Source organism: Sinocyclocheilus anshuiensis, unplaced genomic scaffold (assembly GCF_001515605.1).
Source record: "Sinocyclocheilus anshuiensis isolate Anshui unplaced genomic scaffold, SAMN03320099.WGS_v1.1 scaffold487, whole genome shotgun sequence".
In the NCBI taxonomy this organism is placed as follows: Eukaryota; Metazoa; Chordata; class Actinopteri; order Cypriniformes; family Cyprinidae; genus Sinocyclocheilus; species Sinocyclocheilus anshuiensis.
The window spans coordinates 734,070-750,157 of record NW_015548240.1 but is presented as its reverse complement, the minus strand read 5'-3'; the positions used below and the strand labels follow the sequence as shown (position 1 = coordinate 750,157).

The window sequence follows — 16,088 nt, the reverse complement described above, 5'->3', positions numbered from 1 at the left end:
CGAACAGCTTGTAACACTCCAAAGAGAAAGGAAAACTTGAAATCGCATCATATGACCCCTTTAAACTAAAAGCTCTTTCATTATCTGCTTAAACCTTATGTTGACTGAAATGTTTTCTACAGCCCGCAGGTGATGGAGATTTACCGCTGATTACAGAACCGGCTTTACTGATAAGATGCGCATTAAATATCGCACGCGATTTATCGTGCAGCCCTACATGGAACACAAGATATTAAAATTTCAAAAAAAATTCATACAACTGGCAGCCAAGTTCAACTGAATTTACAATTTAAAAAAGATGAATATAAATGATGAATAAATGAAATATACATAGATAATAATGAATAAAAACTTTTAAAAATAACTTAATTTTTTTTAAGTTTTAAGTTTTAAGTCACTTAATGCGGATGAATGGAATTCTTCCTAAAGCGCTGGTTAATGCATACAGCACAATTGACACAAAATACTTCTGGAAAGTTGACATGTTCTGCAATGTGACACTAGGCTATACTCCATTTAAAACTTTTTTATTCATTATGATCCATGCATGTTTTATAATCTCATATTAATTCCGATGCTACTTGCAAAATTTAGAGTTTAAAAATTCATTGGTCTCACCACAGGACCACTTAAAAAGGGGGGGAAAATGGGATTAAAAATGCTGAAACAATGAATGACCAGACACAGAAACTAAGATATACACACTCCCTTAAATATTAATATGCAGTCTAACCAAAAATGTCAATTAAAAAAAAAGTCCATAGACGTGTCAGCTACTCACATACTCTTACATATACACAGTGGGTGGGTTGGAGTGTCATGTAAAATATGCTGTGAATATTCTTACTGAACTATTAATACCCAGCAGCATATCTGGACCAGCACACCAAACGTTTCTCTGTCTCTATCTGGTCTGTGTGTTACTGTATTACTGGATCTCTTTCCAAATCTCACATGAATGAACTAGATTAATTAAACACCAACATTCCTGAGATAAATCTCAGACCCCCCTCCCTAAACCTCTATGGAGTTACGGTGTGTGCTTAAACAGAGAAAATTTATGTATGTAAAAGTGATTTAATTGCATATCACTCATATTGGAAGTCACAAAAGACAGCAAATTCTGGCACGTGCCCTTATATTAGAGCCATTATAACACAGCATTACATGACCAAATCCACGAATCCATGATTCTCAGACATAAAACCACAACTCCTCAACTATGTGTACACATTCTTACAGTGGCCCCAAAATTTGGACACTTAAGAAATGTATGAATGTCTTTGCAAATAATTTTTTTCACAAACAAGGAACTTTAATCGTTTTTCATGAATAAAACAATAGGTGCATTGTTCGAAATCAAGACTAAAAAGTATTTTGATTTAGAAGTATTTAGTATTAGGACATCATCACTTCATACATTCATTAACTTGACACCAGCTTGTGCAAAATTAATTGCAAATTGGCTAGTTAGCTTTAGCATCATTTGTTTGCAAGTGACACTTGGTTTGACATTTTGCAAAGACATCTAATGCAACGACATTCCAAAAAAATACTTTCTGAGGCCACTGTATATCTTTAAGCTTTCTAAATCCCACCCTCTTTACTCTCTGGCCTAGAAAAAAAGGGAATAAATGTGAATTAAATAAAGCATATTTACCAGGTCTCGTCGTTTTTGAACTCTAGCTCTCCATACGCGTCCTCAAAGTCCTCTCCGCCGCCCTTAGCTAGTCCCTCCACCGTGCGGAACGGAATGATGACCGTCCCTCTCGCCCCTGACGTCCGCAGAACTTTCACTTCCATGATGCCCACACTCTCACTCACGTGCATGGACTCGCTTTCAAAAGTGAAGATGCCTGCGTGGTCATCGTCGAGGATGGTAACAGTGGCAACAGCAGGGAATCCTATCAAGGCCTTTGGGTACGGCAAGCTACTGGGCGACAGCACCTCATCCTCAGTCTCCAGAACACGCACGTTACTGAGCCGCAAAAAGAAATGCTCGTCCTCTTCAAAGATGTCATCATCGATGATGCCAACAGTGATCTCCTTCACAACCTCACCAGGTTTGAACACCACCGTGCCCTCAGTGAACTCGTAGTCCGCACCGGCGTTCGCAGAGCCATCTTCCGTTTTATAATCCACATAGATTGTTTTAGCGATGTCGCCGCCTTTACGAACTATTGTGAGGAGAACAGCGCCGCAGTTCTCCAGACACTGGTAAATGGCAGGTTCAAACATAATGCGGGACACATACTCCTCGGGTTCTTCCACGTGAACTTCTTGTACGCTAGTGCTGCGTTTGGCCTGCTCAGCCACATGCTTCTTGAGGATGTTCCCAGCGCCGGTCATCATCCTCGTGGCCTGGATACGATAAAATGCTCTGCTCTTCTGTTGGTGTGACAGTGCATAGTAGTTGGCCATCTCCACCAGCTGGTCCAGCTCCTTCTCCGGGTGTTTCTGCTTCAGGTCCTTCAGGATACGGATCATATCTCTGCGAGACTCATCCACCTCTTTGCCCTCAATCAGGCCCATTAAATTACTAGCAGCTCCGCCATCAACAAAATGAGAATTCATCATCTTTCCGTCCATTTCGATGCCTTTTGAACGGTCACCCTCCGTCTCGATGATGACGCCTCGGTGCTTGTCCGTGCGATATTTCTTGTGCATAAACTTGTAGAAGAGCAGGCGACGGTCGGCCACCCAAGCTAGAATGACACAGATGGGAAAGAATGCCAAGGTGAGAAGCCCTTCCCATACTTGGACTACGTTGGGCGAGAACACAGCCAGGATCATATAGAGCCAGATGTACGCAAACATGCTCCATGCGGCTGTTACGAAAAACACACGCAGGTGTTTTACCTTCCGGACCTCCCCTTCGGGGATAACCGACACGCACAGGCCGATGATCACAAACATATTGAAGGCGGCGCTGCCTACAATGGTGGCTGGGCCAAGCTCACCAGCGTGGAACTCGTGCCCGCAAATCTCGATGACGGAGAGAAGGATCTCAGGGGCGGAGGAGCCCAACGACATGAGTGTGAGGTTGGACACGGTCTCGTTCCACACTCGGATTGTCGTTGTCGTCGTCTCACCATTTGGACGTTTGATGATGATTTCTTTTTCCTGGGAGGTGATGACTTCAATGGCAGCCATGAAGCGATCTGCAATAATCGACACCCCCAGGAACATGTAGATCATTGCCACGAAGTACACAATGACCCTGGCGATCTTGTCGCCCATAGAAGGGTCCTCGGGGTACCAAATGGGTAAGATGATGCCAGGCTGGCATTGACCTGCCTCCTGGACGCATGTGATGTTATTCGAGAGGGACGGGCTCGGCGTGACTCCCGCCTCTGTGCAGAGGAAGGCTGATGCCACGGAGACCACGCCCAACCAGAGGTAGGCAGAAGTCTTTGTCCTTGAGCGATCCATGCACCCTCTTTCACCTCAAGGGTCTGTGATCTCTAGCTGTCCTTCGGGAATCCAGCACTGGGCTGTCTTTGGTTCCACACGTCACCTGTGAGAGAAGAAAAGCAGGGAGTGAATCAGAGAACAACAAACCGGTACGTAACCCATCAAAACACCTTCCTAATGGCCGAGGAAAGACACCTGACATCAGTGGTCAGGAGTATGAGCAGTGCAAAAGTAATGTAAGCAAACCCATCTGAGAATTCAGCAAATAAAGCCATTATACTTTGTTAGATTTGCGAGCTGTGCATGTGTGTGTGATATAATATGGTGAAATACTAAAGGTCCACACAGCAGAAAGCTAAAAGGCCTCACTCAGCAGGTGTGAATGTTGCCAGAATAAGCAATGTCCAAAATGACGCACTGGAAAACATCAACAACAGAGCAAGGGCAGCGTGTTGCTCCGTTCCAACATGCTACCTATTGAGGTAGCATTTTAAGGCTCCTGTTTAAAAAGTCTATTTTATCCTAAAATACTCTTTTTGGGGGGAAATTGGTTTGCCCTCAGTAAAAATAAATAAATAAACCCAAGATGGCTGAAGTTAAATAAACACCGAAAAGAATTATAAAAATGTTCAGGGTAAAACACATTTTTGTGTATTTATTTATAGAGTATGCTTCTGTTAGCTTAGCGAAATGCTAAAGCCAAAAGCTGTTTAAATAAATTGAGCTTTAATGTAAGAAGTGGCACACAGAGTTGGTGTCTACTTCGAGTGTCACAAACCAGATAAAGAGACCCAAAAATGGATATTCTATATTTAGTATTTACTAAACTTGCGTGACTTTATTTCTTCTGTGAAACACAAAAGAAGATATTTTGAAGAACTTTTGAAAATCTTATCATGTTCCACAGAAAACGCAAGTCATACATGTTTAGAATGACAAAAGTGTGAGTAAATGATGACAGGGTTTTCATTTTTGGGTGAAATATGTCTTTAACTAGAAGGTTACATGACTGTTAGAATGGTGTCTATGTAGGTTTTGTAGCAGAGTTTCTGTGTGTCCGTTCTGGAAATGAAATGTATGCAGGTTTCACCCAGAGAGCTGGGAATAATTAACTAATATGGCCACAGATTATTTCATTACATTTTTATCCCACTGCACCAGTGGAGATCAGAGTGTGTATGTGGGAGTGTGTGGGAGCAGCTCTGGTGAATCCACATGGAGATGGAGGTGGTGTGTGTGCAGTTCATTTGCTCTTTCTCTAACACAGAAATGCACCCAGAGGAAATTTGTTTTGCTCAAGCGGTTGCTCTTTGAAAACTCAGAATGGATGTCTCATTTAAGTATCCACCATGTCTCATGTTTCTCTTCAAATTCCTTAGGAGAAATAAAAATTAGTCTCAAATCCACTATGTTGATAAGTTTGGGGTCTGTAAGTTTTTTGAACAAGAATTTTTGATTATTACTTTTATTAAACAAGGGTGTATTAAATTGAAACTTTATAATGTTTTGAACTTTGTTGAACTGAAGATTTGGAACTTTGTGTTTCATAATGAAAAAGATACAAAAGTATTATGCAGCGTAACTGCTTTCAACGTTGATGATAAGAAATGTTTCTTAAACACAAAATCAGCATATTAGAATGATTTCTGAAGGATCATGTGACACTGAAGACTGGAGCAATGCTGAAAATACAGCTTTGCCATCACATTAATAAATTACATTTTTAAATATATTAAAGGGGTCATCGGATGCCCATTTTCCACAAGTTGATATGATTCTTTAGGGTCTTAATGAAAAGTCCATAACATACTTTGGTTAAAATTTCTCAATGGTAGTGTAAAACACTCTACACTTTCTGTTCACACACAGCAAGCCGTTTTAGTGCATTTCTTTAAATGCTAATGTGCTCTGCTCACCCCGCCCCTCTCTTCCGTGGGGTGACGAGCCATTCTCATGAAACTGTTTACTTTAGCCGCATTTAGCTGTGGAACTTGCTAACTAGCACGTTATTAGGAAAGGCGATTTGCAAAGATTCATAAAAAAAACCTTATACTCACTTCTTCTGTAGGTGAGGCTAGATCACAAATGATTTGCGCAAACATAAATGCATTTAGGTAGATCGGGGGCTGCATTCCCTTCAAAAAGAAAAGTAATTCACTGTGTCTTCAGCGGCTCAGATGTCAAGAGTAAATGACAACTGCTATGTTCATTATTACATCCATCAACAAAGCACATCAGTCTCGTAGGAGACAGTCTTGTCTACTCCTGCTCCAGCGTCGAAACAATGGCGGACTGTTGACAGCTCACTCAGGGCGGGTCTAAGGTACAACGCTAGTGTCAATCAACAAACGTGGGAGGAGTCTGGGTTTGTGTGATGTCACACAGGCAAGAAGCTGTGAACAGCTTGATTTGAGAAAGGGGATTATTTATAGGGATTTAAAAAAACACTGAGAGGATTTTTGATCATTATAGGGTGGATGTGTACACACACTGAAACACACATTTATGTTCAAACAACATGTAAAAGTGAATTTTGCATCCGATGACCACTTTAATGAAAAAAGCTATTTTAAATTGTAATAGTATTTCACAGTACTACCGTTTACTGTATTCTTGATAATAAATGCATCCTTATTTCAAATACATAAAAAAAAAGACCCCAAATTTTTTTGAACAGTAGTATAAGTTTGATACGGTAAGGGTATGGAGCTATAAAATGTATATGTATGTGTAATGTATGTATATGCATATGTAAATAAATATACAGCATATTTCAGATAACTTGGTCTTGAGGGAATCTGATGAGAAATGTTTGAGTTTGTACTGACTCTCTGACTTTTTAACTAGACTTCAGTATCTTAGCAAATATAAGCACAGTTTCTAGAGGAGACACATTTGAGGTCTTAATTTGTGAAAAGCCTGCATTTAAAGGGGTCATATGATACGATTTCAATTTTTCCTTTCTCTTTGAAGTGTTACAAGCTCTTGGTGCATAAAGAAGATCTGCGTAAAAAGACAGTATAAGTCATTATAATCCATAATTATGTCCCCACTGGATGCAACAAATGCCTCGTTTATAATGGGTTTTAATGTTTTTGTCTCGTCGCTCCGGCCTGACAGGGCATCACAATATGGTAAGGGCGTAACATTTCCGTCACAAGCTTGAGGTATTCCGCACTGGATAGCTGGCCAATCAGAGCATTTTCGCGTTTCATCGACACATTTCAGAAAGGCGGGGCATAGAAGAGAAACAATAATGTACAGTATGTGGAAAATAATGTGTTTTCTGAACCTTAAACCGCATAAACACATTTCATTACACCAAATACACAAAATAATGTTATTTTTAGCAACATCATATGACCCTTTTAATCCTAATTATTTCTTTCTACGAATTAGTAAGAAGAACCGCTAAGGAACCAGAATCATTAAATATTTTATGATTCCTGCAACTGCTTCCTAACATTCCGGAAGCAGTTTAACTACGTTGCATGATCAAACTCCTAAAACGCATAAACTCAAAAGCTGTTGTGAGACAGATGCAGATGAGCATAAGTGGACTATGCAAGAGCCATCAGGCCAGACCTGATTATAGTGAGTAAAACAAACACTCTCACACTCACACATATGCAGTGGGCTGTAAGTAAACAGCACAGTGTAGAAACAGAAGGCCTAATGAGGAAAAACTGTTTTGTAAAGCAAAAGAGCCCAGCCTGAAGCCTTGAGCTGCCCCTCCTCTCTGTCTACACTACCATATACAACAATAAATATAGGAAGAAAGAAGAGAAAATAAAGAGGAAGCCTGTAGTGACATGATGCGTGTAATCACAAGGTTTACACATGAAAGATTATTACTTGTCTCATGGTAAAGGATTAGTTAACTTCCAGAATTTAAATTTCCTGATAATGTACTCACCCCCATGTCATCCAAGATGTTCATGTCTTTCTCTCTTCAGTCAAAAAGAAATGAAGGTTTTCAATGGGAGCCAATGGGTTGAAGGTCCAAATTGCAGTTTCAATGCAGCTTCAAAGGGGTCTACACGATCCCAGACGAGGAATAAGGGTCTTATCTAGCAAAACGATCTGCCATTTTCTAAGAAAAATACAAATTTGTATACTTTTTAAACCACAAATGCTCGTCTTGCACTAGCTCGACCTCACGCATTACATAATCAAGTCAAACGTCCTTTACAAAAAAAAAGATAAAACAACGGTGTCAAGATGATTTAGAAGTCGGAGGAGAAAACGAGATGGAGTTTTTCGCCCTACTCTACCTTTTTTATCTGAAGTACATAGATGAAGAACTAACCGCGTGTGACCTTTTCAACGTGATTATGCAATGCATGAAGTCGCGGACACGCATAACAGAACTAGTGGAAGATGAGCATTTGTGGTTAAAAAGTACATATACATTATTTTTTTAGAAAATGACAGATCATTTCACTAGATAAGAAACTTATTCATGGGCTGGGATCATGTAGAGCCCTTTGCAGCTGCACTGAAACCGTAATTTTGACCTTTAACCTGTTGGCTTCCATTGAAGTTCACTATATGGAGAGAAATCCTGTAATGTTTTCCTCAAAAACCTTAATTTCCTTTCGACTGAAGAGAGAAAGACATGAACATCTTGGATGACATGGGGGTGAGTAAATTATCAGGACATTTTTATTCTGGAAGTGAACTAATCCTTTAATACACATACAGTGCCCCCAAAAAGTTTGAAAATGCCCTATATTTTTAAAGTGGATAAATCCTTATTTCTTGGCATAAATGCATTAATTCACCTTCCACTTATTGTTGAAGACCAGCAATACTGATTTACAGCAACACACTTTCTTTTTGATTACATCATAATATAATAAAAACTCCTTTGGCACCTGTAATCTTCATTATTGAAGTGAACTTTCTTTTTTAGTGACAAGAAAGAGAATGTGGGAAGAATTAGTTAGCAGATTGTGGGTGATAACTGGTGTAACTCTAATTTACTACAAACACACTGCTACACACAATGACACAAAGACACTTGTCTGTGTTTGTAATCTCTCTTCATTTTTTCGGCTTCGACTCTTCGACTTTTAGAACATGTCCCTCACATTAACAGGACAGGTATCAGCAAATAATCTCAAATGAGAACATTATATTTACAAGCTTCCAAACAAGAAGAGTTGCTCCTCAGAGAGCGTAACTAAAAGTGTGTGTGTGTGTGTGTCTGAGGTGGCGCTATGTAGCATTATATCCGAATAGCCGCTGAGTGTCTGAAGCTAAAGATCTGTCTTATCCCTGCACATGAAGTCAGCACCTGTTACCATAGCAACACACTGAAACGCGTGGGACAGGAATATTTTTATGAGTCTCTGAAATCATGCTCATAAAAATCAAACAAAGCTCGGATGTGTGTGAGTTTGGGGCCCGGCGCGGGTTTGTGAAACTGAATCCAATCCACTGGACCACAGTGACCAGACTGTTTATTATACTGCCAAACAACCAAACTATCACACAACATTACCATCAAAGCATAGTGAGAGCCACATGCAGTTGAAGTCACATGGATGTAGAGTTACTACTGTTTCACTACGATTGCTAAATTCATAAACATGAAAAAACACACAAGTATTCCCATAGAATTTGTATCTTTTGCTGCTTAGCAATGTTCAAATTTTGTGGGAATATAGTCAAAAGACATTTGACAAAAACTACATCTAAGCCGCACAGATTGACCTCTTGACTGAACAATCTTTCATTTCATTACAAATATTTTGTATATATATATAAATATTTTATATATTTATATGAAACACACACACACACAATAAGGTTAAAAAATTTGGGATCTGTAGTGTTTTTTTTTTTTTTTTAAGAAATCAGCACTTTTATTTAGCAAGTATGCATTAAATTGGTCCAAAATGACAGTAAGTACTTTTATAATTTAATTTATATGTTTCCACAAAATATTTAAGCAACACTGTTGTCAACATTGATAATAATAAGATTGTTAATAATAATAATACTAACAATAATGTTTCTTGAGCAGAAGATCAGCGTATTAGTAGGGCTGGGCGATATGGGCAAAAATTCATATCTCAATATTTTTTGGCCGATTTGCGATATACAGTATATATCTCGGTATTTTGTATTTGGATTTAAAAAAATCTGTATTTAATATATATATATTTCACTTACCACCCAATGTTGTCCAACAAAACAATAAATATTAAAGGCTATGAAAACAAATAAAGTGAATAACCATGTAAGCCTTTATACTATGTGCAAAAAAGGGTTAAAATCACATTTCATTCTAACATTGTAACATTGCAATCTAAAAACAAAAAGAAGGCTTTTAAAAGTTAATTTCACTAAACTAAAAATGAAAATAAATGAGAACAAAAGCACAGAGCTGTGTTAGGCTATTTTGATTACCCCATTACAGTCACTTTACAGTCAGTGCTATCATAAAAATAGACTTAGTTGTAGGTTTAAAATTCTACATGTGACATTTATTGTCCAACTACAAATATTTCAGCGAAATGTATATTTTAGTCAGAATTATTGCGCTCCCATTTAATTGAGCTCTGTCTGTTTGGCGTGCATGCTCGCGGCGGCGCTCGTTCGCTGAAGTGAAGTTTAGCGGAGAATCCCAAAGCAGAAGGCTCATGCACTTCTGACAGAAAAATGGAAATATTTCAATGGCTTTCTAACATTTACAAATGGAGAATATACCTGTGAAATGTAAGTTATGCATTCAGTAAGACAGCACATCTCAAACACATTAAACAGCGTGAGTAGCTTAGTGTCTCTGTCAGCGGCACATGCAGCCTTTCTGTCAGAGCATGACGGGCCGAGCCACTTAAACTAATATGCCAAACGAAACTATAAACTATGTCTTACCAGTTTTTAAAGGCCATAATATGAAGCTTGTCACATGTTTAGAACAATTTGTATTATGCATTTTCTCCGCAGCAGCTCAGTCTGTGTCCTCCGCTATATTTTCAGATGCGCTCGTATCAAACTACCGTATTGGCCCGAATATAAGACGACCCTGATTATAAGACGACCGCGTTTTTTCACATGTATTTCCAAGAAAAAAACATTGTCTTATATTCGGGTCAATACGGTACTATATATCGATTCATATCGAATCGCTTGTAAAGAAAATATCGATATATCGTACAAACTCGATATACCGCCCAGCCCTACGTATTAGAATGATTTCTGAAGGATCATGTGACACTAAAGACTGGTGCTGTAAAGAATGATGCTGAAAATTCAGCTTTGCATCACAGGAATAAATTACATTTTAAAATATCTTATCTAAAACAGAATTTAAATTGTAATAATATTTCACAATATTACTTTATTTTACATCAAATAAATGCAGCTTTGTTGAGCATAAACATTTTTACATGCTTGACATCTCCAGTAGTCTGAAAACTCCTTTACAGCCCTTCCTCTGGGTCATTTTAAACTTAACTGTTCGTTTTCTTCTCACAAATCCTAAAACACTGATCCTGCAGTCAGTCTGGCCATTATGTGAAAATTAAACATCCTGAAAGACAGAAATGCAACAAAAATGTCCTCTGTGAGCAGCTCTGCACTCATATGTGGCTTTTCAATACACATTTGGTATAGTATGGATGTGATGACTACAGATTTTCAAACCACACAAAGGTGAAACTTAAAAATCACAATTTGCTCCGATGTTTTACATATACTGAAAAAATGGCGTGGAAACAATTGTCACTTAGAAACTGTTAGTGAATTTAACAAAAATTACACAGAAATGACAAATAACACATTGATTTAAACATGAAATTTTGAAGTAAATGGAAACATGTACAATTACGGATTACTTTCTTTTTACGCGTTGCATCGCGCCGCGTAAACATAAAACCACAAAATAATGTTCGTTTTAGCAACATCATATGACCCCTTTAAGGAAACTTTAGGCTTGTCTCCCGAGGCCACAGGAGGACACAATGAGCAAAATAATGCCGCATATTTAAATTGTCAACTCAAGGAAATAACTGTCTATAAAAAAAAAGTGGAGACGCAGTGAAAAGGAATAAACCTCCACAAATTCGCGACGTGTTTTCTAAAAATTTAAACGGTTTTAACTTTGCATGGCTACATCTCTTGTGTGAGACGCGAGTGCAGCAGTCAAATTTTGTCCATCTAAAAAATGCGCTGAATATGCATTCTGTGTGAATGGCTTGGTTTCGGTTTTCACCTAATCAAGATTATATTTTTCTTTATTTCACCTATATTTCTCTAATATTTTGAATGCATAACACAGCAGCGGCGCATCTCGTGGGCTAGACTAACAAAACATTAAAATGCAACAATGTCACTTACATAATTATCACCGCATCTCGTGCACCACTGATGACGCTCCCTGACGCACTCCTAACATTCAAATGCAAATGTTTATTTTAAATTCGACTAATATTATTTTTTTATTCACAATCTCCTCATCACTGGCAGGCACAGCACTCAATTCAGCATGTGTTCGTGTTTGTGTGTGCTGTCTGCGTCACACATAGCACGTGCCTATATCGTGCACTATATCGAACATTTGTTATATCGTTATCGAAGAAGGTATACCGTCGATAAATATCGATACCGTTTTATCGCCCAGGCCTAACTACAATAATTGACTAAACATTATAGTTAATGTTAATTAAACATAACTAAACCGCACTAATTTAACAAAATACGTTGATTATTGCTAATAATGAGGAAAATAAACTAATAATCCCCAGGTCATGTTATTGTATTGTGAATTAGGAGTGTGTAGCTGCTCAGAGGACTGGAAGGAAAGATCTCTCTGCTAAACACCCACACAGACGACCTCAGGAGATCTTCAGCTCTGGTCAAATGCACTCATATGTGTAAGAGTATAATCCCAATTTGACCCTCCAAAACACTGTAATAAAACCACAATTTGAGTCTCCAAGTCTCGAGGTGCAGGTCTCCTGTGTGTGTGTGTTGATGCACTCTTGGAGGTAAGCAAACACACTTCAGAACATGAAAAAGATCTTATACATTATTCCAAATACACCCATGAGATGGCAGAGTGCTGACAGAGACGGCAACACACACGCATACCGTCTCTTTCACTCTCTCAGCATCAGAGTCAATGCCAGCATGAAAAAGTAATGCACTAAAAATACAATAGAAGAGACGACACACACACTTTCACACAGCATTGCTTGGAAAGCCCACACAGAGATAGGTCGGAGAGCAAGTAGCTGTTCCATGCTTACAATTACATATTTCTCCTTTCATCCTCCTCCTGCTCTTGGTCTGTTTTTCTCACTCTTTTTCTGTCAGAACCAAATTCATTAGTTTGAAATAATCTGATTATTGAAATTTAAAGACTATCTGCATACAATTTCTGTTGGTGGACTGGAGAAAACTTGTATGACTGACTTTCTTCTGTGAAAGAAGAAAAAGACATTCTGAAGAATACTGTCATCCAAACACCATGAGACCAGTGTTATTTTATTATTATTATATATATATAATTATATATAATAATATAATATGTTGAATTAGCTTTTATTTTTCAGTTCTAATCTTAAAGGGATAGTTCACCCATAAATGAAAATTATGTCATTAATTACTCAACCTCATGTTGTTCTAAACCCGTAAGACCTCCGTTCATCTTCGGAACACAAATTAAGATATTTTTGATGAAATCCGAGAGAGCTTTCTGACCCTGCATAAACAGCAACATAACTGAAATGCTCCCAGGCCCAGAAACGCAGTAAGGACATCGATAAAACAGTCTGTGTGACATTAGAGGTTCAACTGTAATTTTACAAAGTTGCGAGAATACTTTCAGAGTACAAATTTACATTTAGCAGTTCTTGCTTTTCCTGGGAATCAAACCCATGATCTAGCTGTTGCTAGCACCATACTCTACTGTTTATAGATATAATTTATAATTGTATTTGATTTCAGATTTATTTCAATTAATTTAAACAATAACAACAATTCATGGGATTCATTGACTTTTTGTCAACGTATGGTTTAAAAAAATTAAAACATTTTAAAAATGTCGTCTTTTGAGTTCCACAGAAAAAAACTAAATCATACAGGTTTGTAACAACATGAGTATGAGTAAATGATGCCAGAATTTTCATTTATGGGTAAACGATCACTTTAACTACTTTTAATTACGAGTAGCTTATGGCTACTTCTCCAACACTGGTTCAATGAAATGAAACTCAACGAATTCAACAGGTTAAACTATGAGCCGTTGACAATGTCTTGATCCAATCACACAGATGGTGGGTTTGAATCTCATTCAAACCAAGATCAGGTCAGACCTCTCAAGAAACATGACTGGCAGCGTTTCAGGATGGTGAACCAATCGTGGGTAACCTCCTTTCCACCGCCTCAGCTGTTCCCATGGCAATGATATGCCTGTGGGCAGCAGGCTAATACGATCATGTGGATCTCAGCATGCATTAAAGTACCTCGTTGGCACCTGTAATCAATGGGCAAACAGCAAATAGCTGCCTTGATGCTTTTCGAAGCAAACACAATCTACATGACTGGGACTTACTAGCAAATGGGCAACGCACTAGGCGTAAATCGTGGGGGAAAAAGTATGTTTGGGAACTTCCGTCTTCACTCCTCCGCTCTCTGCTTGTCGTATATCACACCTCAGCCTGCGTCGCAGAACCCTCAGCAAATCCGTTCATACGCAACTGTTGACAACTGCCGCTGAGAGGCATCTTAGTGTTCTCACTTCACACAATGAATAGACTACAAATATTCACACAAAAGGCCTATGAACAACTCAGGCTAATTAACATACTAATGAGGCCTTTAAGCTAACGAATTTTGTGTGCTCATTAGAGAAAAAATTGGAGGCAGTCAGTCATGTCTGCGAGTGTGTATACAAATTTAGGTATTTTTGTCATACACACTCACACCCACAAATGGCATTGTAAAGCCAAATAGCACACAAATGCACAACAGCAAGTTTGCCACCGGCAGCATAGCTGTTTCCCAAAGTTCTGGCTTTCACCGTCCTGGTGAGGAAAGAAGAAGTGCTACACGTCTCTCAGGGTAACAGGAGACAGAGCGAACTAGAGACACCCACAAACACAAGCCTCCCCCCACCCTATTTTAAGAAATCCCCAGTTGGGGCAACACCTGATAGGGATATAAACAGAGTGTAGGAGAGTGTGGCAGGTGGCAGCTGTCTTGAATTAATCACATATCTCAGCAAATTCTCTTTACTTGTTCGGACCCCCAAAAGAACATGAGGAACTCACATCAGATGACTAACTCTACAATCCCATATGCACATATTACAAATCCACAATGCCTCAAGTGTGAGTTTACCATCATGTTTGACAGAAATACAGCATGAGGGACCTAAAAACTGGTGGACCAAATTTGACGTGTAGGATGCTGGGATTCTGTGAAAGACTCGGGAGGGTATTACGTTCAGAAACGTACGTAGAAACGCGCACATCCTCCGTTTAAAAGGCAGATGACTGAACAAACAGATCATAAATGGTTTCACGCCCGCCTCGAGCGACACTTCTCCTTATAAATGTTCCACAGGGATGGAAGTAGTAAGACATTTAACAATGCTCGTTCCGATTGCAGTTCTTTGAGCGATTTCTAATACTTTTGAACACAAAAAATGAAAATACGAATTTTTCACAATTACTTCAAACAGCAGTCAAAAGATGAACCTGATGAAACTAATAAATTGGGGTTCAGTAAGTCACTCACTCAAACGGCTCCGACTGATTGATACGTGTTTTTGATTCCCAAAAAAGAACCGGCTCATAAGAGTCACTCGTTAGGGATTCGAACTAGATTGGCCGCGCTGTAAGTTTTGGATTCACTAAGAAGAACCGGCTCATAAGAGTAAATCGTTCAGGAATCGGTCTACATTGGCCGCGCAGCATGTTGATGATTCACTCAAAAAGAACCGGCTCAGATGAGTCATTTGTTCGGGAATCGAACTATACTGATCACTAGATTCGGTAGCGGTGTTGCCGCTGAATAGTAGTGCAGGAAACGCTGTCGAGAGTATTTTAGTACGGTGATCTGTCCGCATTAGCGGATGAAGCTACGTTCGGAAACTGCTGACCGAAACGTCAGGAAAACATTTGTTTAAAAAACGAAACCGGTTCTCGGTTCTCAGCCCAAATGATCCATACGAGTCTCTAAATCACTATTAATTAAATCCAAATTTTATCATAAAAATAAAATAATCGAGATCATTATGGTGCTTTCTGTAATCACTACGATGACGAATTCAGCACTGCCAATTATTATTTTACGTTTGAGTGGCATTATGGTGGAAATGATCCTGTGACGCAAATTTGGAGACATTCTCTCTCCACAGCAATTCCACATCGCGCTGATCACATCCACTCCGAACAGCGGCTGACGTTTACCGAGGCAAATTCGCAACATTCAAACTACCCCTAAATAAAGCCGGTGGTGCCTCGAACTGCACTAATTATCGCTGACTTAACCAATAGCTACGCGCAAACGCATTGAACGGAAGGTACGTACCTGTGATTTGAGCAAACGAGTAATGCTTTCGTCCTAAATGATTTTCGGCAACGCCAATTATTCCAGCCGGATCGGTTTCCTCTCCGTTAAACGTGCAGCTGGCTGCTCCTCGGTGCAGAAATACC

General features: G+C 39.0%; 1 protein-coding gene across 2 annotated transcripts in view; it reads right to left on the bottom strand.

Annotated features, from left to right (window-relative positions):
* The window catches only part of LOC107654959 (sodium/calcium exchanger 3-like), a 43,842-nt gene extending 27,754 nt beyond the window's left edge, over positions 1-16,088 (bottom strand). For both annotated transcript variants that reach the window (XM_016442309.1, XM_016442310.1), the window contains exons 1-2: positions 15,964-16,088; positions 1,661-3,517 (exon numbers count right to left, since the gene is read on the bottom strand). In XM_016442309.1, the coding sequence (XP_016297795.1) occupies positions 1,661-3,432 (1,772 nt within the window). In that variant the 5' untranslated portion in view covers positions 3,433-3,517; positions 15,964-16,088. The remainder of the gene's footprint in view (positions 1-1,660; positions 3,518-15,963) is intronic.